The 24,984-nt window shown below is 44.7% G+C and overlaps 1 protein-coding gene and 1 long non-coding RNA gene across 4 annotated transcripts in view; one reads left to right on the top strand and one right to left on the bottom strand.

Moving 5' to 3' along the window:
* SELL (selectin L) overlaps positions 1–24,984 on the top strand; it is a 195,627-nt gene that overhangs the window by 44,493 nt on the left and 126,150 nt on the right. For all 3 annotated transcript variants that reach the window (XM_040359713.1, XM_040359715.1, XM_040359714.1), the window contains exons 2-3: positions 7,894–7,975; positions 12,562–12,948. In XM_040359713.1, coding sequence (XP_040215647.1) covers positions 7,894–7,975; positions 12,562–12,948 — 469 coding nt within the window. The remainder of the gene's footprint in view (positions 1–7,893; positions 7,976–12,561; positions 12,949–24,984) is intronic.
* LOC120945519 lies at positions 20,656–21,235 on the bottom strand. Its single transcript, XR_005750595.1, has 2 exons — positions 21,091–21,235; positions 20,656–20,984 (listed from the first exon to the last, which is right to left on the bottom strand). It is a non-coding gene; the product is annotated as an uncharacterized LOC120945519 (long non-coding RNA).

The raw sequence follows: 24,984 nt of genomic DNA on the forward strand, positions 1-24,984 counted from the left end.
TAGAATCTGTAGAACTTGAGATGAGTTTATCATTCAAGAGTACTGGTGGAGATAGCCATGATGTGTCCATAAATGCAGTAGTAGGTACTGCACGACTGCCACGATCAGCAGGGTTGAGGTGACAGCAGGGTTGAGGTGAGTGGGAACATAGTGCCATTGTTCAGGCATAGAGAACTTCCTAATGCGTTCCACTCTGTTATTTGGTAGTCTCTTTCTTGTGGTACGAGATGGTAGAGGTGCTACCCAACTGTTGAAATCATCTTGGTAGAACTCTTTACTCGTGGTTTTCAAGAATACTTCGTCTTCTATGGTAGCTGCCAACTCATTGTCTTTAGTGGTTACCTCAAACACTGTGTTGCCGATGTTGTCATCTTAGAAATTAAGGGCTTTCTTATCGTCTTGCATGATGTGCCATTGTGCACCTTTTCAAACAGTCTATCTTTCAAATTATATTGATGTGGTCATTGTGCAGAACAAGTAGTCAGTCCGTTTGACAGGACTTGTGTTTTAAAGTTAAAGGCAGAGTAAGACCTGCTGTCTTTGTCTCGACAGACATTGCCTATGATGACCCAGCCTAGATCCAGACACTGAGCATATGGTGCATCATGTTAACCGTTGATTTGCTGACGAACCTTGTGCACCCTTAAGATGTCTCGGCCAAGTAACAGCAGGATACCAGCTCTTTCGTCGATGGCTGGTATTTGGTCGGCTATGTCCTTCAAGTGAGAATGGTGAAAGGCAGCTTCAGGAGTAGGGATCTCCTCTTTGTTGCTTGGGATTTGGTTGCACGCAGTGATAGTGGGCAAGAATATTTCCACATTATCATTCAGGGGAGCAACTACAAGACTGTTGGCTCTCCTACCTAAGACTTCTGTAGTGCCGGCACAAGTGCTCAGAGTATAAGGTAGAGCATCTCCTGTTATGTTCAAACACACAAAAAAATCCACTGGCGCTAAACAAGGATAGTAGAATTCCTAATGTAAAAGTTGTTACTGATATGCAGGGTGTGGGGAAGATAGTCCAGGGCTCCGAGAATCGTGGTACCCGGAAGTACCAAAGAAACAGAAAACATGCCAAAAAGCTGCGCTCATGGTTATCTACAGTTCATAATAAACCATACATTTTTTTGGAAGAAGACAAAAGTTTCAGATAAAATGTATTAGAAAAAAATCCATTTATTAAAGATGAACTCCAGATATGTAGTAAAAGGTCCGTATGGAAATGGCAAAACTATGTGAGCTGTATAAACAAATGTAGACTCCGCAGACAGGTACCATAAAGTACACAGGGTTAAAACCTCACAGGTTCAGTGAACATATCATCAAATGGAAATGACAATAACAGTACCTTCAGGACATGTGGTAGGATGACGGTGGTGAGGAGATGGCCTTACGAACCTCAAAAGGAGCCTATCACCGGGCAATCCGCGTAACTGGAGTGTCACCGTAGGGGAGGAAAGACGGGATCATCCGACGAATCCACCGATCGGGGACAAGGCACAATAAGGTCTAGAAGGACAGCCGCTCGTTCCGTCCGTTCGTGATGACATCACACGTCTGGGACGCCGCTCTTCGATCAAAGTGGTGAAGCAGAGATGTAGTTGCTGCCCTCTAGTGGAGGAACCATAGATTACACGCTCACATGTAATATAGTGGAAGCATATCTCTCCAGGAGTTTCTCCTTCAACTTGTCTGTCTCTAACTGCAGCTCTATATGATATAGAGCAGCAGAGTCCTTTATTGAAATTGGCCTGTGGCAGAGGCCCTAGAGCCGGGTCTGTGAGAGAGACCTGTTCCTCCCGCAATGTTCTCTTCTCTTTCCTTCATCAACCTTGACCTTCCCAATACATGTTGATGTTGGTCGTGTTTGGCCTGGACAATAAAGCATTGAAAACCCTTTTATTGGCTATCTGGACCTTCGCTCTCTTTTGCTGTTCTCACAATTACACCCCTAGACACCGCCAGGGTACAGTAGGTGAACCCGATTTTGTGTCAATCTCGCTCTCTTTCTCAGCGAGATTGAGCACCTACGAGCCCCATCGCGGGAGCCAGCGCCGAGCTGGCTTGCCGCGATGGAGACAGAGCCGTCATAGAAGCGACGGGAGATCCGACTTGGATTCCCGCCAATTCTACACGTGTGCGGCGTTTGTTATGAATCCTGAAGGGGAAGTCCCCGCCGGATTTTAAATAAAAATCCGGCATGGGTCCCCCCTCAGGAGCATACCGGGCCCTTAGGTCTGTTATGGGTTGTAAGGAGAGCCCCCCTACGCCGGAAAAAACGGCGTAGGGGGTCCCCCTACAATCCATACCAGACCCGTATCCAAAGCACGCTACCCCGGCCAGCCAGGAAGGGAGTGGGGACGAGCGAGCGCCCCCCCCCCCTCCTGAGCCGTACCAGGCTGCATGCCCTCAACATGGGGGGGTTGGGTGCTCTGGGGCAGGGGGGCGCACTGCGGCCCCCCCCCACCTCAGAGCACCCTGTCCCCATGTTGATGAGGACAGGGCCCCTTCCCGACAACCCTGGCCGTTGGTTGTCGGGGTATGCGGGCGGGAGGCTTATCGGAATCTGGGAGCCCCCTTTAATAAGGGGGCCCCCAGATACCGGCCCCCCACCCTAAGTGAATGAGTATGGGGTACATCGTACCCCTACCCATTCACCTGCAAGAAAAGTGGTAAAAACACAAATAAACCACACAGTGTATTAAAATATTTTATTTTTCTGCTCCGGAGGCCGCCCCCTGTCTTCTTTATTAGCTCTTTTACCAGGGGGGGCTTCTTCTTTGACGTCTTCGGGTGGGTGGGGGCCGCCGTCTGGTTCTCTTCCACCGCCGGGGGGGGTGGCTTTTAAAAAAGCCCCCACCCCCCCGGCGGGTTTCCTCCGGCGTCTTCGGCGGGGCTCTTCTTCTTCCGCTATCCCGACGGGTCTTCTCAACTCTCCGGGGTTCTCCTTCTGTTTCCGCCGCTCTCCGTTGTTGACTCGGCGCACCCCGGTTCTTCGTCTCGCTGTCCGGTGTCTTCTTCCGTGCTGTACGTCTTCTCCTTCCGTGCTGTGATGAGTTCTTCTTCCGTGCTGTGACGTCATGTTCTTCACTTCTCTCCTTCTCCCGATGTTGCCACGCCGGTCCTCCTCGCTGAAATGACGGATGCGCGCCTTGCATCGGACCTATATAGGCCTCACAGTCCCATCATGCTCTGTACCTACCCATGTGATACCTACCACGTGGTAGAGAACCAGACGGCGGCCCCCACCCACGTGGTAGGTATCACATGGGTAGGTACAGAGCATGATGGGACTGTGAGGCCTATATAGGTCCGATGCAAGGCGCGCATCCGTCATTTCAGCGAGGAGGACCGGCGTGGCAACATCGGGAGAAGGAGAGAAGTGAAGAACATGACGTCACAGCACGGAAGAAGAACTCATCACAGCACGGAAGGAGAAGACGTACAGCACGGAAGAAGACACCGGACAGCGAGACGAAGAACCGGGGTGCGCCGAGTCAACAACGGAGAGCGGCGGAAACAGAAGGAGAACCCCGGAGAGTTGAGAAGACCCGTCGGGATAGCGGAAGAAGAAGAGCCCCGCCGAAGACGCCGGAGGAAACCCGCCGGGGGGGTGGGGGCTTTTTTAAAAGCCACCCCCCCCGGCGGTGGAAGAGAACCAGACGGCGGCCCCCACCCACCCGAAGACGTCAAAGAAGAAGCCCCCCCTGGTAAAAGAGCTAATAAAGAAGACAGGGGGCGGCCTCCGGAGCAGAAAAATAAAATATTTTAATACACTGTGTGGTTTATTTGTGTTTTTACCACTTTTCTTGCAGGTGAATGGGTAGGGGTACGATGTACCCCATACTCATTCACTTAGGGTGGGGGGCCGGTATCTGGGGGCCCCCTTATTAAAGGGGGCTCCCAGATTCCGATAAGCCTCCCGCCCGCATACCCCGACAACCAACGGCCAGGGTTGTCGGGAAGGGGCCCTGTCCTCATCAACATGGGGACAGGGTGCTCTGAGGTGGGGGGGGCCGCAGTGCGCCCCCCTGCCCCAGAGCACCCAACCCCCCCATGTTGAGGGCATGCAGCCTGGTACGGCTCAGGAGGGGGGGGGGCGCTCGCTCGTCCCCACTCCCTTCCTGGCTGGCCGGGTAGCGTGCTTTGGATACGGGTCTGGTATGGATTGTAGGGGGACCCCCTACGCCGTTTTTTTCGGCGTAGGGGGGCTCTCCTTACAACCCATAACAGACCTAAGGGCCCGGTATGCTCCTGAGGGGGGGACCCATGCCGGATTTTTATTTAAAATCCGGCGGGGACTTCCCCCTCAGGATTCATAACAAACGCCGCACACGTGTAGAATTGGCGGGAATCCAAGTCGGATCTCCCGTCGCTTCTATGACGCGCTTGCTGGGATGTGCTGTCACTATTCCAGTGAGTGTGAGATGTCGGCGAGATCTCGGCACCCTGTCGCCGAGTATCAGCGCGACGCTGTCGTGCTAAAAGCACAATATCACAAACACCTACTGTAACTTAGTAGGCCGATCCCAAAATCAACCAGCGGCTCCTTCGGGGGTGAGCGCCACACTTTGATCCAAGCACTGCCCATTTTTCTTGAATGCCATATGGTAGCTTGAGAACAAAAGGGTTGATGCCACGAGCGGTGTCAAGGTAACTGAGACCATGTAAGTTGATGTCCGCCATAGCAAGTTGAAGCTCTAATAGAACATCGCTGAGTTCTTGAAACTTTAGATTGTCTCTAGAAGAAATCTTCGGGAAGCTTTGCAACCTTTTGAATAAGGCATCTTCAATGGCCTCTGGGCTGCCAAAGGTACGGTCAAGTCTGTCCAAAGCAGCATTAATGCCTGCAGTGGGGTTGCCGGTATGAACTGCTTTGAGCCTTTTGATGCATTCACTTGACTGGGGACCTAGCCATCTGATGAGCAGATCTAATTCCCTTGTGGCATTGATGTCTAGGTCACTCATTGTGACCTTAAAGGTGGATTTCCAGCCTCAGTAATTTTCAGGCTTGTCATCAAACGTGGTGAGGCCTTTCTTAGTGAGCTCTCTGCGGAGCATGTATTTAGCAAACTGTGACATGTCCATGTTCTCAGACTTTACATGCATGACTGCAGGTGGAACAGAGTTAGTTGTGATGGCTGGTGCATTGACATTAGGAACATATGTTGGTGACTTGGGAACATATGTTGGCGCAAAAGCATTCAATGCTGGAACTGGCTTAAAGTCCATTGACATGTTGGTTTGTAGCTGTGGATTAGTGTGCTTGCCAAGAGGTACTTGGTTAGTGCCAAAGTAAGGTGGACAGTCTTTTATATGCATACAAGTGTCTGCTGCTTGCTGAGATGCTGCAGTCTGGTGTACTGGAATGTATAAAGGCAAATTGTCTTGAGGTACCGTAGGTGTAGATAAGAGACTTTGATTGAGTGCTTTGATTGCTGTGACAGGGAGTTGGCATTCTGGAGAGGTATGAAAAGAATCTGAGGCATAAGATGCAACTGTTGTCTCTTTTGCATTCACTAGCAGCTTGTTCTAAGACCCTTAACCTTGCCATGGCTGTCATTGTTTTTCCAAAACATTCACCTTTGCTTTCTGGCGTGCGGCCTCGGCTTCCATTTCTGCTTTCTGGGGTGTGGCCTGGACTTTCAGGTGTGCAGCTTCTTTCTCTGCTTTCTGGCATGCGGCCTCGGCTTCCACTTCAGCTTTCTTTTGGGCAAAAGCTGCCTGAATTTTAGAAGCTTTAGCATCGGCATGGGTCTTTATGAGTTGTTGACTGAGTGCAGAAGATCTTGATTGTAGGGATTTGGAAGATCTTGTGAAGCATCTAGTAGATGCAGAGCGATAGGATCTGGATTCATGAAGCCATGTTATTCTCACTTCTGCCTTTGTCTTTGTTTGCACCACTAAATTGTCTCTTTCAAGATTGAGTTTAATTCTTCCAATGACCCTTGAGTGTTGTACCGCATTAAGAGATTAGTATATTTAACGCACAATCTTTGATAGTTCTCATTTGCAACATTCAATTGCTTGATAATTGCTTGATAGTTGTAATGGCTCATGAGATTGTTGAGAGAGATCAGACATGCATTTAACAGTATTAGACCATAAGTCATTGATATTAGACAGTAGCTCTTCTTTGTCAGCATTAACATTCTCTTGCACTTTTCAGGTTGGTTTTGTCAAGCATTTTTCCCTTTGGTTTGATTCAGGGTTTAATTCCTCATCTGGAAGGAGTTCTAAACCTGGTTGTGCATCCCCAGATTGCATATTGTCTTGCTGAAACATCTTGTTAACAAGAGGGTTTACATTAAAGTTTTCCAGCAGCAGAGAAATGTATCAATTTGCTGTGTCTGAGATTAGGTTTCTTAGGCTGCAGTTTAAGAAAGGTTTACTCTGACTTTCTTATAAGATTACACAGACAAAAAGCCATGTGCTAATGCATACAGAGGCAGTGTATAAGCTGTTTGTATGAACATTCACAGCAGTAAAATTTTCCTTTGTGGCTGATGAGTGCTATGCTTAGACTTGCTTGCAGACACACATACAGGCTTGTATATTAATGGCTGCACTGTCTGATAGCTGCTATTTCCAGGGTCCATATAACATCTCACAGTGGATCCAGAGTTAGCAAGGATCAGATCTTTTGATTTATCTTTCTATACGGATGTATTGACTGATCTTTCTAATGATCTTTTGACTGTCCTGTCTCTCCAATCTAAGCACTGAAAGTGTGATCTCCTTCCTATTTTTGTCTCCCCCCAAACTGGTGGATTAAGAATATGGGGGACATAGGGTTAGGTCTAAATTAATTAAGATAAGTGGATCTCCCAGCATAACTACTATCGATATTAGCTTACTTTTTTAGGAAGGGATAACATTGAGACCTTATATGTGTGTTTTATATATGTGTTTCTTATTTGTATTGTAATGTTTGTAATATAATGTTGAAAAAGACTAATAAACAGAAAAGTGAAAAAAAGAAAGTGTGATCTCCGTAACTTACATTTAGTTGTGTTGAGATGTCGATAACCCCAATATTATTAGGATAAACAGATGGTGACTCGATCCAGACGACACCTTGTTGATCTTGTGAAGTTTAATTCATAAACTGTGAGGATCTTACAACAATGAACATCGGATAGGTCGAAAGATCATAATGTGATCTAGTCCACACACGTGCTGAGATGCATTACTTGGAAAAGGGGTGGGGCTAACAATACAGGATAAGCTCAGATACAGGAAGGGGAGGAACCAGGGACAGAATAATACATATAACATTTAAAGGCATATCACAAAGCATGTGAAACATGACAGCTATTGTCAGACAAATTTTTAAGCATCAGGAACTTACCTCTTCATAAAATGATCAGGATAGTTTGACACGATGTGTACTTCATGAACTGCAATTCTTTTTTATTTAAATATTCTTTACTTCACTTGCTTGTGTAATATCTCTTGTATGCCATAAAATTTACATAAACATAAGCCAATGTTACTGGTCTATAGTTTCCTGATTCTATTTTTTTTATAAGCAAACGATCTGTCAGCCCAGACCATATCCTAGAGTGTGGGGCTGTTTATCACACAGGATATGAGCTCTACGTGAAATTGGCAGTTGTGATGGGCTCAAGCTCCAATAACAAAACCACACATCTTTATGTGTGTTTATTCCCTTTACCAATCCACAAAGTATGTTTTAGTTTTTGCTAACAGAATGCTTTTGCAAATACTTTTACAGAGAAATATAAGAAAATTCTCAGTGCATCAATTGAGGCAGATTATTTGCAGTTTTGTTCTTTTTAATCCCACAACCAGAATCAAGAACACTGAATGTGAATCATTAACCAATTATATATATATTTTTTGAGTAACAGCATATTTTCCTTTTTTTCAGCACTGCCTTAGACCAAAATGTCAGTCATTTGCGCTGTCCCGTGTGAACCACAGAGCAGCCACTTTCACTGTGCTTTACATTGGTATGTAAAAAGTATATAATTTTTTAGAGTTTTAATAGTAATGTAACTTAACCACTAGCCAACCAGCTAACGCAGATATACTAATCGCTGCATCTGTACGGTGGCTCGCGCAGGCGCAGTTGTAGGCGGATGTGCACCAGCGGCGTCGCTCTCTTGCTCCTGCTGCACGCTGTGTCTAATATAGAGGCAGAACGGGGATCTGCCTTTGTAAACAAGACAAATCCCTGTTCTGACAGGGGACATATCAGAGATCTACTGTTCCCAGTGATCAGGAACAGTGCTCTCTGTCATGTCTCTGGTAGCCCATCCCCCCTACAGTTAGAACACGCTGATGGAACCAGTTTAACCCCTTGATTGCCCCTAGCGTTTGACAGGGTAGGCTGGGGCTTCACGCAGAGTACATTAGAGGCAATGGGTTTAGGCCCAAAAATTACTATTTGGTTTAAAGCATTATATAATCAGCCTACAGCAAGGGTAAAGGTAAATGGGACAGTCTTGGGATCTTTTGAGATGTACAATGGCACGAGATAGGGGTGCCCCCTTATCCCCCCTATTATTTGTACTGGCTTTGGAACCATTGTTGTTGGGGATTAGACATAACTCAGATATTAGGGGGATTAAGGTAGAGAAAGAGGAACACAAATTAGCGGCTTATGCCAATGATATTTTATTTTTTATAACTAATCCCAGGATAACCCTCCCAAACCTAATCAAATCACTAAAATTATATGGAAAGATCTCAAACTTTAAAATGAACCCAACTAAATCAGAAACTCTAAATATCAATGTACATAAATGGGAAGAGCTGTCATATCAAAAAGACTTTCCTTTTGTTTTTAGGGGGGGGGGGGGGGAGAGTTAAAATATTTAGGAGTCAAGATAACAACATCATATGAGACAATGTATCAACTGAATATCTTCTCGCTACTGAACGATATTAAATTAGAACTCAACAAAATTGCACCAAGGCAGCTATTATGGATGGGTAGAATTAATATCTTTATGTAGCGCTACCCCTGGAGGAGCCGCTGGTTAGATTTGGGACAGCATAATTATGTTACCTCTGTGATGTGTCTAGGGTTAATGGTGATGATGAGAGCAGTGAAGGAATGTCCAGACAGTTGGTTGACGTTTTCAATGCTTTTATTTCTGGTCCAACACGACCAACAGTCAACTCGAGGTAGATAGAATAGGTTGGTGAAAAAGGAATAAACTTTGCAGATTCAGGCTATGGATAGAAGAAGCAGTCCTGCCTCCAGTAATTATGCCTGTTTCGTCGCCACTCCAGCCGGAGTGGGTATAGTGCCCCTGGACAGGTCCCTCTCACAGGCCTGGTAGCCAGGGTGTCACTCGGAACCACTGGGAAGGAACAAGTCTCTGCCACCGACTTGGCTCCACTAGGTTTTAAATTAGTAAAGGGTCTCTGCCACAGGCCCAGTACTCAGGAACATGAAAGTAGAGCGAATCCTCCCAGTCAATAATTTGGGGCCACCGACTGACAGTTTGCATCATACAACCTGCCAGTATTTGGTCACCCAGATCCCTGATGGTTCATCCAAGCCCTATTGGATCACCTGCCTCCGGGCTCACCTCAGACCGACTCCCCACCGAACGGCACAGCCAGCCTGGGATCTTCTGTCAAAGTGTGAGGACCCAGTAAGTCACTGGGGCCCCATTGTAGCTTCAGTTGCTCTGAGCCATGAGGGCCCAGAGTTAGGAACGCCACATAGCACGTGCGTCCCGGCCAGGTAGGCCAAATCGCCGGGGCCCGTGATGTGCGCACACCCTAAAGGTGGGTGCCGGACCTGGAACCAGGAACCTGCAAAGAACCCCCGAACAAGGGCCTCCACCACAGAAATACCCCTCCCCAGCATGCCCCGCGAGGGAAACGCTCCTCTAATTGGCTGCTGAGGAAGAGCGGCTCCGCCTGGACTCCTCTGGCGCCACCTGCCATCCAGAGATAGAACTACATCTCTGGAGTACAGAATGACCCAAAGGACAGTTCAGGGCTGGGGTCAGCCAAAATTTAAACAGATCAACCCTGATGAAAGCAAATAACTCTCTCATCCTACTAAATTTAACATAGCACCTGTACTGAAAAGTACACAGGCGCTACATTTAAAATGGTAATTCTACCAATAATTTATTTATTCATTTATACCAGTAAAGTATAAAATGCAAATGCTCCCAATCTCTCTCCCACAGGTGTCTTTTAAAACGCTACAAACCCTGATTTAAGGTTTATTTGGAGAATAAAGAAGTCACGCATTAGTTATGCTCTGCTGACTAAGGAAAGGGACCAAGGAGGCCTAGGGGCACCTGACCTAAAAAAATATTATAATGCTATATTACTTTAACTGGTGATAGATTTGTCAAAAAACAATAAAGAAAAAAGATGGGTAAAAATGGAAAGCATTATTAGTAAAGTTACACTGGGGAAAATAATATGGATTCCTGCACAATTAAGAGAATTCGGTGAGGCCACACATAGTATTACACATAAAGCACTGGCGACTTGGGATATGATACACAAAAGGGGAAATTGGGTATATAATTCTCCCTTGATACCACTAAAAGATACAAAATATTTCACACCTAGGATGGGGATAATGTGTGGAAATTGGATTACACAAGAAAACATACAATTAAAAGATATAATGGTAAACTGTAAAATTTGCACTTAACAGGACTTAAAACATAAAAGTGATTAAATGGTGATTGATAGTTGGCGGTATTTTCAACTGAAACACTTCATATAGACTTTACCCCTGCCAATCAGAACTGTAGAGAACCTACTCCCCCTGGAGCAAATATGTATAGCTACAGGAAAGAAGAGGGTGATCTCTAAGTTATATAAAATTCTGATGGGTATGAAGGGGCAGGAAATTGCACCATTTATGAGGAAATGGGAAAAAGAATTGGGAGCATGGGTGAATGATCAAGAGTTCAGGCAAATACTGAGGAGGGCACATACCACGTCAGTAGACTGTAATATGACAGAATTGAACTATAAGTATTTGGCTTGTTGGTACATAACTCCAGATAAGGCACACAAGTGTCAAAGGGAGATATCGCAGCTATGTTGGTGGGGGTGTAAGGAGATAGAAACCATGGGCCAAATCCTCAAAATCGTAGCCTAACTTAATTTTTCCCATTTAAGTTACACTGGCGGGAAATTTCTACCTAAGTGCCCGATCCACAAAGCACTTACCTAGAAATTTCACGCAGTGTAACCTAAATTCTCCCGGCGCAAGGCGGTCCTGTTATCCAGGGGGCGATGACAATTTAAATGAGGCGCGCTCCCGCGCCGGCCGTACTGCGCATGCTCGTGACGTCATTTTCCCGACGTGCACCGCGCGAAATTACGTTACGCCGGGCTTTGTGGATTGCGACGGGACAATAAAGTTGCGACGGGTTAAAAAAAAGATACGGCGAAAAAAAAAAAAATCAAATTTAAAAAAAAATCGCGGCGATCGAAAAAAAGGTCTGTTTTTACAAGGTGTAAACAGTTTACACCTTGTAAAAGCAGCCCTAATTTTACGCATGCAAACGTAAACTTACGGAGAAAAAACAAAGCTGAAAAGCTTTGTGGATCTCCGTAAGTCCTCATTTGCATACGTGAAGCGGCATTTCGACGCAAAATGCCCCCAGCGGCGGATGCGGTACTGCATCCTAAGATCCGACAGTGTAAGTCTCTTACAGATGTCGGATCTTATGCCTATCTTTGGAAAACTGCTTCTGAGGATCAGTTCCAAAGATAGGCACAGGGATACGCAGGCGGAACAGCAGATCCGCCTGCGTATCCCTTTTGAGGATTTGGCCCCATGACTCATATATGGTGGACCTGTCCCAAGATCAAAAAATACTGGGGAGAGGTTAGGCAAGTAATTAAGGAAATAATACATTTAGAAATACCAGACGACCCATGGGGATGTCTGTTTCATGGGGTTAGAATGCCAACTAAGATATATATATGAGGTTATTGGTCCCTCAGCTATTAAATGCCATCAAAAGCCTAATACAGAGACAGTGGCAAAACCTAGAGAGGCCCACAGTGAAGAGCTGGTGCAATAAAGTAAATGAAATCTATAACTAAATAAAGAGTATCTAAGGTTCAGTGGCAGGGAGGGAATGGAGGGGTTTGAAGTGAAGTGGAGAGATTGAATAAAACATAAATATTCAATAAGATTTGCTGAACTGTTAGGAATATAAAGCTGAGGAAGAAGAACAGGAAGAGACCAGGCAGAGAAAGCAAAAAAATGGAAAATCAGAGAGCTGGGGGGGAGGGGAGGGGTCCGATGGGGGAGGTGGGAGGCAGTGAGTATAGCTTCCTGAGTATTTCCTGTTTATCGTACAATAAACAATTTAATTTGGATTATGTTTGAGTTAGAAACAGTGGAGCATGTGGATACTGTATATATATTTATATATATGTATTTCTTCATTATTCAAGGAATTTTTGAGTGAGGCATTTTCTGATATTTTCACAATTTGAGGCCAAGCGCAACCTTTTTAGAATTATTTTCCAGTTGAAAAATGTAATATTGTCATTGTGCCCTGTCAATGTGAACATTTTCTTTTTTCAGTTTCATTTATAGTCTCTGTGACCCACTGTTGGACTTACCATTACTCCACAAATGACATGTCCTATGACGAAGCTCAGAAAGTTTGTCAGAGTAAATTTACTGATCTTGTGGCCATACAGAATAAAAAAGAGATTGAATACCTCCAAGAAAACATTCCCACAAATAAAAACTATTATTGGATAGGAATAAGGAAGATTAATGGTGCATGGACTTGGGTGGGAACCAACAAGACGCTTACAAAAGAGGCAGAAAACTGGGGTGAGAATGAACCAAATAATAAAAAGAACAATGAAGATTGTGTTGAGATATATATTGGGAGAGCAAAGGATTCAGGGAAGTGGAATGATGATTCCTGCAAAAAGAGGAAACGTGCATTGTGCTATACAGGTAAGAAATATTGTACTTTTTTACATATTATACAGCCGTGGCCAAAAGTTTTGAGAATGACACAAATATTAACTAATAAAGTTTGCTGCTTTAGCGTTTTTAGATCTTTTTTGTCAGATGTTACTATGGTATACTGAAATATAATTACAAGCATTCCAGTGTGTCAAAAGCTTTTATTGACAATTACATGATGTTTTTTAACTTATTGCACACCATTTTTGCTGCTCTCCCCAATGAGCATTTTAGGTTAACCTTTCTACACTGCTATGGCTGAAACCCAGGCTTTTTTTTGCACCCTCACCCTTGTAAGATTTTTATTGCTGTCTGTGCCCTTGCTGAATTTGTATGTTTTTACTTCTTGTCCCAAGGACAGGGTATCACAGGCATGAGAAGTGATGGTGAATGTCTCCAATGGATTTAAAGACAGCAATAACAATATTTTTGGGAGTAGAATGAGATTTTTCTATTGCTTCCTGTGTCTTCTGGGGAAATTCCTTTCTCAAATTACTTAATCTGGTCTCACAAATACATCTCCCCATTGGGATAAAACACTGCACTAAAGATCCACTCTTATCAAAACAATAACAACAACATCTATTATATCTCTTACACTTTAGGACCTACCAGTTACCTTCAGTGATCGTAACCCATCCTGCTGGCTCCTGATTATTGCTAATTGACTATTGTGCTAGGTGACAAGGGGGTCACAGTGCTTAGGGCAGTGCTTAAAAATATACATATATATATATATATATATATATATATATATATATATATATATATATATATATAAAAATCATGTGAAAGTGTTAACATGCATCATTTTAAGGGTCATTGTGCTGCTGAGCAGTGGATAATATACATTATAAACAAAGTAATAACAATAAAATGTGCCAAAGATATTATGCAGTGGAGAATTGATAATACATACAGGGTTGGACTCTGGAGACACTAGGAGTGGGGACCCACCTTATAGTTTATGCAGTGCTCCACTGCTAAAGGTGTTAATGGATTACTGCAAGTGGAAATATTGCTGTTTTTAGGGCCATTGATGGTGACTAGTAATGTCGCAAACCTAAAACTTCCGCAAATGTTCGAACGGGCGAACCCGGCGAACCGCCATAGACTTCAATGGGCAGGCAAATTTTAAAAGCCACAGGGACTCTTTCTGGCCACAATAGTGATGGAAAAGTTGTTTCAAGGGGACTAACACCTGGACTGAGGCATGCCGGAGGGGGATCCATGGCAAAACTCCCATGGAAAATTACGTAGTTGTCGCAGAGTCCGTTTTTAATCCTTAAAGGGCATAAATCACCTAACATTCCTAAATTGTTTGGAATAACGTGCTTTAAAACATCAGGTATGATGTTGTATCAATCAGGTAGTGTAAGGGTTAGGGTTAGGGTTACAGATAGAGTTAGGGTTACAGTCTGTAACCCTAACCCTATCTGTAACCCTAACCCTGTCTGTAACCCTAACCCTGTCTGTAACCCTAACCCTAACCCTATATGTTACCCTAACCCTGTCTGTAACCCTAACCCTGTCTGTAACCCTAACCCTATCTGTAACCCTAACCCTGTCTGTAACTTACACACTCATGACATAAATTTTATTCCTCTATGCGTCAATCTTGGTGTAGTAATGACTGTGCTCGTGCGCACGTTTGGGAGATTGCAGGCGATGGGGGTTTTTCAAATCCTATGGTCATGCTGAGGTAGTTCAGTGACAGTTAAGTAACCCAGAAAACAATGATTCCTAGTAGGCTTTAATGATCTCCTTAGATTATCACAAAGAAAATTAATGTTTTTTCTATTCAAAATTATCCAGCCGATCGCTTTTGGTCTGTTCACAATGAAGCAACGACCGTATCATCTGGGGTGTGACAACACAATATAGATGAGATGTGGTACTGGCAGGTGGGCACAGTTTACCCTGTGAGGCAAAGACACCCTGGCAGACAAAAGTCTACTATTAAGTATTGCAGTGAATTTTGTTTTTATATCTTATCAACTGTGCCAACACAATATAGATGAGATGTGGCACTGGCAGGTGGGCACAGTTTACCCTGTGAGGCAAAGACACCCTGGCAGACAAAAGACTACTATTTAGTATTGCAGTGAATTTTGTTTTTATATCTTATCAACTGTGCCAACACAATATAGATGAGATGTGGCACTGGCAGGCAGGTGGGTACAGTTTACCCTGTGAGGCAAAGACACCCTGGCAGACAAAAGACTACTATTTAGTATTGCAGTGAATTTTGTTTTTGTATCTTATCAACTGTGGCAACACAATATAGATGAGATGTGGCACTTGCAGGTGGGCACAGTTTACCCTGTGAGGCAAAGACACCCTGGCAGACAAAAGACTACTATTTAGTATTGCAGTGAATTTTGTTTTTATATCTTATCAACTGTGCCAACACAATAAAGATGAGATGTGGCACTGGCAGGTGGGCACAGTTTACCCTGTGAGGCAAAGACACCCTGGCAGACAAATGACTACTATTATGTATTGCAGTGAATTTTGTTTTTATATCTTATCAACTGTGCCAACACAAGATAGATGAGATGTGGCACTGGCAGGTGGGCACAGTTTACACTGTGAGCCTGGGCCCCTTACATTACACAGCACCCCACAGCTCTGGGTCCCTCTACATAGCACCCAGCACCATAGTTAGTCCATCCAGTTCAACCACAAAAAATAAAAAAACAAAATAAAAAACACAGTAAAATCCTATACACCCAACTCCATACCCACAGTTGATCCAGAGGAAAGCATGATCCAATTTGCTACAGCAGGGGAAAAAATTCCTTCCTGATCCCCCGAGAGGCAATCGGATTTACCCTGGATCAACTTTACCTACAAATCTTAGTACTCAGTTATATTCTGTACATTTAGGAAATAATCCAGGCCTTTCTTAAAGCAATCTACTGAGCTGGCCAGCACCACCTCTGGAGGGAGTCTGTTCCACATTTTCACAGCTCTTACTGTGAAAAAACCTTTCCGTATTTGGAGGTGAAATCTCTTTTCCTCTAGACGTAAAGAGTGCCCCCTTGTCCTCAGTGTTGACCGTAAAGTGAATAACTCAACACCAAGTTCACTGTATGGACCTTTATATATTTGTACATGTTGATCATATCCCCCCTTATTCTCCTCTTCTCAAGAGTGAATAAATTCAGTTCCTCTAATCTTTCCTCATAGCTGAGCTCCTCCATGCCTCTTATCAGTTTGGTTGCCCTTCTCTGCACTTTCTCCAGTTCTCCGATGTCCTTTTTGAGAACTGGTGCCCAAAACTGAACTGCATATTCCAGATGAGGTCTTACTAATGATTTGTACAGGGGCAAAATTATATCTCTGTCTCTGGAGTCCATACCTCTCTTAATACAAGAAAGGACTTTGCTCGCTTTGGAAACCGCAGCTTGGCATTGCATGCCATTATTGAGCTTATGATCAACTAAAACCCCCAGATCCTTCTCCACTACAGATCCCCCCAGTTGTACTCCCCCTAGTATGTATGATGCATGCATATTCTTAGCCCCCAAGTGCATAACTTTACATTTATCTACATTAAACCTCATCTGCCACTTAGTCGCCCAATTAGACAGAGCATTGAGGTCGGCTTGTAAATTGGAGACATCCTGCAAGGACGTTATTCCACTGCATAGCTTGGTGTCATCTGCAAAGACAGAAATGTTACTTTTGATCTCAGACCCAATATCATTTATAAATATATTGAAAAGTAAGGGTCCCAGCACTGAACCTTGGGGTACACCACTGATAACCTTGGACCATTCAGAGTAAGAATCATTAACCACGACTCTCTGAATTCTGTCTTTCAGCCAGTTTTCTATCCATTTACAAACTGATATATCCAATCCTGTAGACCTTACCTTACACATGAGCCATGTGTGCGGAACTGTATCGAACGCTTTTGCAAAATCCAAATATATCACGTCCACAGCCACGCCTCTGTCCAGGGTTTTACTTACCTCTTCATAAAAGGAAATCAGGTTTGTCTGACAACTTCTGTCTTTCATGAATCCATGTTGTCTGCTGCTTAAATAGTTTTTTTCCAGCAAGAACTCATCCATGTGGTCTTTTATTAAACGTTCCAGTATCTTCCCAACTATAGAAGTTAAACTAACAGGTCTATAGTTACTTGGTAAAGACTTTGTTCCCTTTTTAAATATGGGCACCACATTAGCCCTGCGCCAATCCAGTGGTACTATTCCTGTCTTTAATGAGTCCCTAAATATTAGATACAGTGGCTTTGAAATGACAGAGCTCAACTCACCTAGGATCCGTGGATGGATGCCATCAGGTCCAGGTGCTTTATCCACCTTTATTCTGTCTAAATATTTCTGGACCATATCACTTTTGAGCCATTGTGGATTTGAGGCTGTGTCACTCCCACCCCCATTTTGGACATGAGCTCCCCCATGCTCCATTGTATACACAGAGCTGAAGAAAACATTTAATACATTTGCCTTCTCTTTGTCCCCAGTCACCCACTCTAGATTATTTTGTAAGGGGCCTACATGCTCAGACTTCACCTTTTTACTATTAATATATTTAAAGAATTTTTTGGGGTTTGTCCTACTATCTTTTGCAATCTGTCGTTCGTTTTGAATTTTTGCATCCTTGATTTCCTTTTTGCATATCCTGTTATATTCTTTGTAACATTTAAACAACACTAGTGTTCCTTCATTTTTATATTTTTTAAAAGCTACTTTCTTATTGTTTATAGCTTTTTTAACTTTGACCGTGAGCCACATAGGTTTTATTTTTTGCCTTTTAAACTTATTGCCCATGGGAACATACTTTGCAGTGAGGTTCCACACAGTCTTTTTGAAGAATTCCCATTTCTGTTCTGTGTTCAGCTGTGCCAATATTCCCTCCCAGTCCAAGTCCTGGAGAGCAGCCCTCATCCTTGGAAAATTTGCTCTCTTAAAATGTAGTGTTTTAATATTTCCTGTATGTATTTCTTGCTTATAGTTAACATTAAATGAAATCATGTTATGATCACTGCTACCCAGGTGTTCCTTTATCTGAACATTAGTAATAAGCTCTGCATGGTTTGAGATTATCAGGTCCAACAGGGCATCATTCCTAGTTGGGGCCTCAATAAACTGCACCATAAAATTGTCCTGCAATAGGTTTTTAAATTTTTGTCCTTTAACTGTCCCAGAAGTGCCATTAATCCAGTCAATTTCTGGGTAGTTAAAATCCAACATTATTATCACCGTCCCAGACCTTGCAGCCCTTTCCATCTGTGCAAGGAGCTGAGTCTCCACCTCCTCATTAACATTGGGTGGTTTATAACAAACTCCAATGATTAATTTTGAACTACGCACATCTGTATGCAGTTCCACCCATAATGCTTCAGCCTCATCACACTCTCCATCAACCAGGTTCTCTTTCACGCTTGCTTTGAGGTCACTTCTCACATAGAGACAGACCCCTCCACCTTTCCTTTTTACCCTGTCTTTCCGAAAGAGAGCATAGCCAGGAATATTAATAGCCCAGTCATGTGAGGATTGAAGCCAAGTTTCAGCAATACCGATTACATCATAGCTCTCCTCATGCACCAGAGCTTCCAGCTCACCTGTTTTGCTTGGCAGACTTCTGGCATTGGTGAACAAACACTTAAATGTATTGTTACATTTTTCTCTGGTGTTTTTCATATAATTTATAGTAGTACAAATGGCACTATTATTTCCAATGGCTGTTTGCAACATGGGAACTTTCTTGTCACCTGCCATAACCCTTCCCCCATCTATCCCCATTCCACTCTCCATTAATGTCTGACCACTAACTGACCTGTCTGCTCGATGTAATTCTAATTCACCCTCCCCCTCAATCCTAGTTTAAATACTCCTCCAGCATTCCCATAAACCTCTCCCCCAGCACAGCAGACCCCCTTCCATTCAAGTGCAAACCGTCTTTAGCATATAGGTTGCACCCCAATGAAAAGTCAGCCAAGTGCTCTAGAAACCCAAATCCCTCCTTCCTACACCAGGTCTTTAGCCATGCATTCAGCTCTCTAATCTCCCCCTGCCTTTCCTGTGTTGCGCATGGCACAGGCAATATTTCAGAGAATATCACCTTGGAGGTCCTTCCCTTCATCTTGCAGCCTAGTTCTTTAAATTGATTTTTAAGGAGCCTCCACCTTCCATGTATACTGTCATTGGTTCCAACGTGGACCAAGACAGCTGGGTCATGCCCAGCCCCTCCCAGTAATTTATTCACCCGGTCCACCACATGCCGAACCCTGGCACCAGGGAGACAGCAAACCATTCGGTTGAAGCGATCCTGGCGACAAATTATTCTATCAGTCCTTCTGATTATAGAATCCCCTATTACCACCAACTGTCTAGGCCTACCTGCACTCCCCTCCCCACCTCTACTAGATGGGTTGCTCTCCCGGCTGTTAGGGGTAGCAGTAACATCTAGGGCTGCCACCTCTGTGTTTGCCACCTCCACATCATCACCCAACTTGGCAAATTTGTTTTGATGCACAAATACAGGACTGGCCTTCCATTTCTTCACGCCCCTTCCACTCCCTCTAACTGCATTAACCCATCTCCCTATCTGATAATCCTGACTTGCCCCTCCACCCTCCACATCAACCTTACTGACCACTTGCTCAGCGAGCAGAGAACCCCTTTCAAGGTTGTCATTTCTACCCAGTGTTGCAACTTGCTCCTCCAGATCTCTAATACGAGCTTCCAGAAGGGCAACCTGCTCACATCTGTCACAGCGGTATCCATCTTGGAGCTGTTGCACCAATTTTGCATACATGTGACACGCTGTGCACTGAGCAAAACCTTCAACCCTGCTAGCACTCATTTCCCAGTTACAATATAATTACTTGTATGAAGATTAAGATGATACTTACAGTTTTAGAAGACTCCTGTCTTAACTCTTGTTTTAAACTCCTGGTTTTTAACTCTTACACTTGTATTCAAAAAATTCCACTTCTGATCAGAAATTCCACACCAGATCTCAGCAAGGAGCCAGCTCTTATGGAGTTTTTACAGACACGTATATACTCACCTGTTAACAATTATACACTCCCCTGTTAACAATTAAACACTCCCCTTAATTAGCAGAAAGGGAAAAAAAAGAAAAAAAAAGCTGTTTAAAAAGTGTCAGAGAAAAAAAGACAAACAATTGAACACTTGCAGCAGAAACAGTTAAAAGCAGCTAAAAGCAAATCCTGGTTTTTTACTCTTCCACTTGTATTCAAAAAATTCCACTTCTGATCAGAAATTCCACACCAGATCTCACCACTGGACCCCTTTATATTACACAGCAGCTTGCACCACTGGGCCCCTTACATTACACAGCACCCCACAGCTCTGGGCCCCTCTACATAGCACCCAGCACCACTGGACCCCTTTATATTACACAGCAGCTTGCACCACTGGGCCCCTTACATTACACAGCACCCCACAGCTCTGGGCCCCTTTACATAGCACCCTGCACCATTGGACCCCTTTATATTACACAGCAACCTGCACCTCTAATCTAACTAAACTATACAGTGTATAACAAAAGGAAATTGGGTTGTGGGACTTTAAATGGGGCATGGACGGGTTTGTAAGATTATTAAGGATATCAACAGTGGGAGATCTATCACAGTACCATCAAGGGAAATCTCTGTGGTCAAGGATAATGCTTAGTGATCAATCCGAAAATAAATTGAAGGAGTCAAATATAAACTTAATAATATAATGTGTATCATAATAAATAATACAGAGATCATGCATACAAAGGCATAATACATGTAGTCATAGTAACATTGATATAAACTATTCAAAAATCCAGGACATGACCATTAAAAGCAATCACAATAAATTGACATATAGATACAGTAGACATGATTATCCAATAAAGTTGGTGGATGTAAACAATATGGTAATAGAACACATAATTTGGCAAGCTTGATCTTGGCATCCCTGAGCATAGACTCGACGCGCGTTTCTTGGCGTTTAAAGCCAGTCATCAGGAGTGGGGTGCATAGCAATAAGCTAGAGAGAAAAAGGAGGGGGGGGGGGAAGGGATGAACATACAGGTGAGTAGGTGGAATCTTATCATGGTAGCAGCATAAGCGAGTTTGGTTGTGTGGTATATTACCTTTATGTTGGGCCAAAAGTGAAGTAAACATTTGCGTTCCAAACTAAGGAGTGGAATGATGGTCCTGGAATGAAATGTCTCCCCCGGAGTTGAAGCAGGGACATCTCCCCCTTAGTCCAGGGACAGACCAGCAAATGAGGAGAGCCGAGGAAAGAAAGACGTGGGACAGCACGGGGCGGACTTTCGGCGCATCAGCGTCATGCTAGCATGCTGCATTCAGGGCGTTCTAGGACGCCATTGATTGCTGCATGGCTTTTCCATCCCGCATGGCTGACTAGATGGGTGAACGCCCACTGAGGTCTTTTTCCCATCCCATTGTCTGGCCCAATGCGATGATGCATGACGTTAGTGGGGACACGCCCCCAGGATGTGGGTATTTAGTTCGGATGGCCCCGGCAATTTCACTTCACACATTCCCATCTGATGAGAGGCTCCATGTATCCACACTCACTGGTAATTGATTTTTCCTATATAGGACCCATACCCCAGTACCCCATAGTGATTGATAACCTCATTCATTCACTTTTTTTCTTTACCAGTACTCAAATGTGTGCCCCATGTGCGCCCGCCTCACCCTTTGGCATTGTGCTGTGGCTGCTTTTGCCTCATCTGACTGCTGTCCCACGTCTTTCTGTCCTCGGCTCTTCTCATTTGCTGGTCTGTCCCTGGACTAAGGGGGAGATGTCCCTGCTTCAACTCCGGGGGAGACATTTCATTCCAGGACCATCATTCCACTCCTTAGTTTGGAACTCAAATGTTTACTTCACTTTTGGCCCAACATAAAGGTAATATACCACACAACCAAACTCGCTTATGCTGCTACCATGATAAGATTGCACCTACTCACCTGTATGTTCATCCCTTTCCCCCCCCTCCTTTTTCTCTCTAGCTTATTGCTATGCACCCCACTCCTGATGACTGTCTTTAAACGCCAAGAAACGCGCGTCGAGTCTATGCTCAGGGATGCCAAGATCAAGCTTGCCAAATTATGTGTTCTATTACCATATTGTTTACATCCACCAACTTTATTGGATAATCATGTCTACTGTATCTATATGTCAATTTATTGTGATTGCTTTTAATGGTCATGTCCTGGATTTTTTAATATTTTATATCAATATTCTATGACTACATGTATTATGCCTTTGTATGCATGATCTCTGTATTATTTATTATGATACACATTATATTATTAAGTTTATATTTGACTCCTTCAATTTATTTTCGGATTGATCACTAAGCATTATCCTTGACCACAGAGATTTCCCTTGATGGGACTGTGATAGATCTCCCACTGTTGATATCCTTAATAAACTTACAAACCCGTCCATGCCCCATTTAAAGTCCCACAACCCAATTTCCTTTTGTTATATATGACTACAGGGATGGGGGCACGGTCTAGGTTTTGGATTCCAAACAGATCACTTTCTTTTACAAATATACAGGCCCAGATTCACGAAGCTCAGCGCATCAATAGGCGGGCGTATCGCAATGCAGATACACTAGACCGTCGAAACTTAGAGAGGCAAGCAGCCTATTCAGCAAGCAAATGCGCGCTGCGATGCGCCATCGTAATGTAATTTTGATGGCGTAACCCGACGTAATTCAAATTGGGAAGGAGGTGGGCGTGATCCATTTAAATGAATCGTGACCCCATGCAAATTAAGGTCCGAACGAACGGCGCATGCGCCGTCACGTGATCGCATCCCCCGCGTCCCACTGCGCATGCGCCCCAATTCGCCGATCGTATTCCCCCCCACGATAACCCAGCCCACCGTTTCCGCCCAGGGCATAAATCCGCCCGGACATGCGCCAGTCAAGTGCAAAAGTACACCTGCTGGTTTTGGTCGTTTGGTGTGGCTACTTTTGCTTTGTTCAGATCAAAAAAGATGTCTGAGGCTGGCACGAAAGATAGGAGGGAAAAAAAACTTTCTTATTGAGGAGAAGGCGGTGATTATAGATGCCATGAGGAAGTATAACAAGTTCCTCCACGGCAAGGAAAGTGGCTCGACCAGCAAGGTCCGTAAGGATCAAATCTTGGCACAGATTGCTGCGGAGGTGAGTGCCCTTGGCTATGCCAACCGGACCCCAGACAAGATCGCCAAGAAGATCAACGACCTGCGGCGTCTTGTGAAGGAGAAGGTGGCCAAGATAAAAAAACACAGTAGGGGCACCGGAGGTGGACCAGCCCTGAAACTAAGACTGACACCTGATGAGGAGGTCATTGCCAGGTGCCTGGAGAAGGAGCAGGTGGAGGGCCTGGAGGGCTTCGAGTCAGTTGATCAGCCCTTGAGGACAGGTGAGTGTGTTTTTTCTTTTATCTGGTGTATAGCATGTGGGGGGGGGGGGAGTAAATATGTGACAAGTGTGTGGGTCCACCAACATGTTACTGTTTTGTGTCATCCACAGATGTGCAGGATGAAGCGGGCCCATCCTCGGCTGCTGGCCAACCAAGCCCATCCCAGGATACCAGTGTCCACACCTCTCCATTAGAGGAAGTGGAGGAGGAGCACGGGCACCTGGATGATGGCATATATCTGGGGGATGAGACCACCGTCGCTGGACCCTCCCATACCTCCATAGGGGATACCCCCCCAAGGGACTCCAACTTTATTGTAACCCCCCCAAGGGCCTCCACCCTTTTGGGAAGCCCCCTAAGGGCCTCCGACCTTTTGGGAAGCCCATCCTCCCTAAGGGAAGTTCCCTCAGGGTCCTCCCCATACATTCGTCCCCAAGCCTCACCTGCACCCAGGAAGGCAATTAGGAAGACGAGGGGTGATCCTGATGCCTTAGAAGCCACTTTGGCTATGGACCTGGCCAGGCAGACCCAACATGTGGGTTCTGTTGCATGTGATATGCGCCGGGTGGCAGCCAGCCTGGCCTCCATGCAGCAGACCCAGGCTGCTTTCACTGCCACCATTAGTGAAAATGTGCAGGAGGTCAGTGCCAACAGCACTGCGTTGGTGACCTGCGTTAGGGACCTGGATGACACTAATTCAGGCCTTGTGGCAGAGGTGAGGAGCCTGGGAGTGGCCATACAGGCCAATACAGCAGCCATTGAGGCGGTGGGGAATCAGGCCACTGCGGTCCTCACCCGCATAGCCCTGGCTTTAGAGGGTATCCAGGCAGCCAGGGAGAGACCGGGGGATGTTCCTCCTCCCAATGACCCACCCCCCCCACCCGCGGCTGCCCCCAGGCAACAGAGGGCACGGAGCCTTGGCACTAGGCGTAGTACACGTCGGGCCAGATGAGTGCCATTTATATTATTTTATTTTTATATTCTATTTGATTTTTGGTTATTAATTGATACTCATGATATGAGTGATATTTGTTTATTATGATACTCGATTGGAGTTGTATTTATTTTATTTTTATTTGGGATATATATATTGACAAATATTTTCTGAAAAACATACAGCAACATAATTGGAGCCTTGACGTGGCGTTGCTGCTCCCAAGTACCGCACGGTGTACTTCGGTCTAATCCAATTTATTGGTGTTTGGGGGGGGGGGGTGTGTTAGGGACCACAGTGGGGTGCATGCGTGCATTAGCATTGTGACATGTTTCATGTGCGTGTTGCACGTGAAAATAAGCCTTCCACGAGGCATCTCCTGACTGCTCTTCCCTCTGCAGACGGGGGACCCTCGGGTGGGGGGGGAATGTCTGGTTCGGGGGTCAGGTCATGACGGACTTCAATCTGCAGGCCCCTTCTCATTGCGAAATTGTGCAAAATGCAACATGCCCCGATTATCTGGCACACAAAGTCTGGGGCATACAACAGTGTACCCCCAGACCTATCTAGGCATCGGAAACGTGACTTCAGGAGGCCAAACGTGCGCTCCACCACTCCCCGGGTACGTATATGAGCCTCATTGTAGCTTCTTTCTCCTGGT

Source organism: Rana temporaria, chromosome 7 (assembly GCF_905171775.1).
Source record: "Rana temporaria chromosome 7, aRanTem1.1, whole genome shotgun sequence".
NCBI lineage: Eukaryota > Metazoa > Chordata > Amphibia > Anura > Ranidae > Rana > Rana temporaria.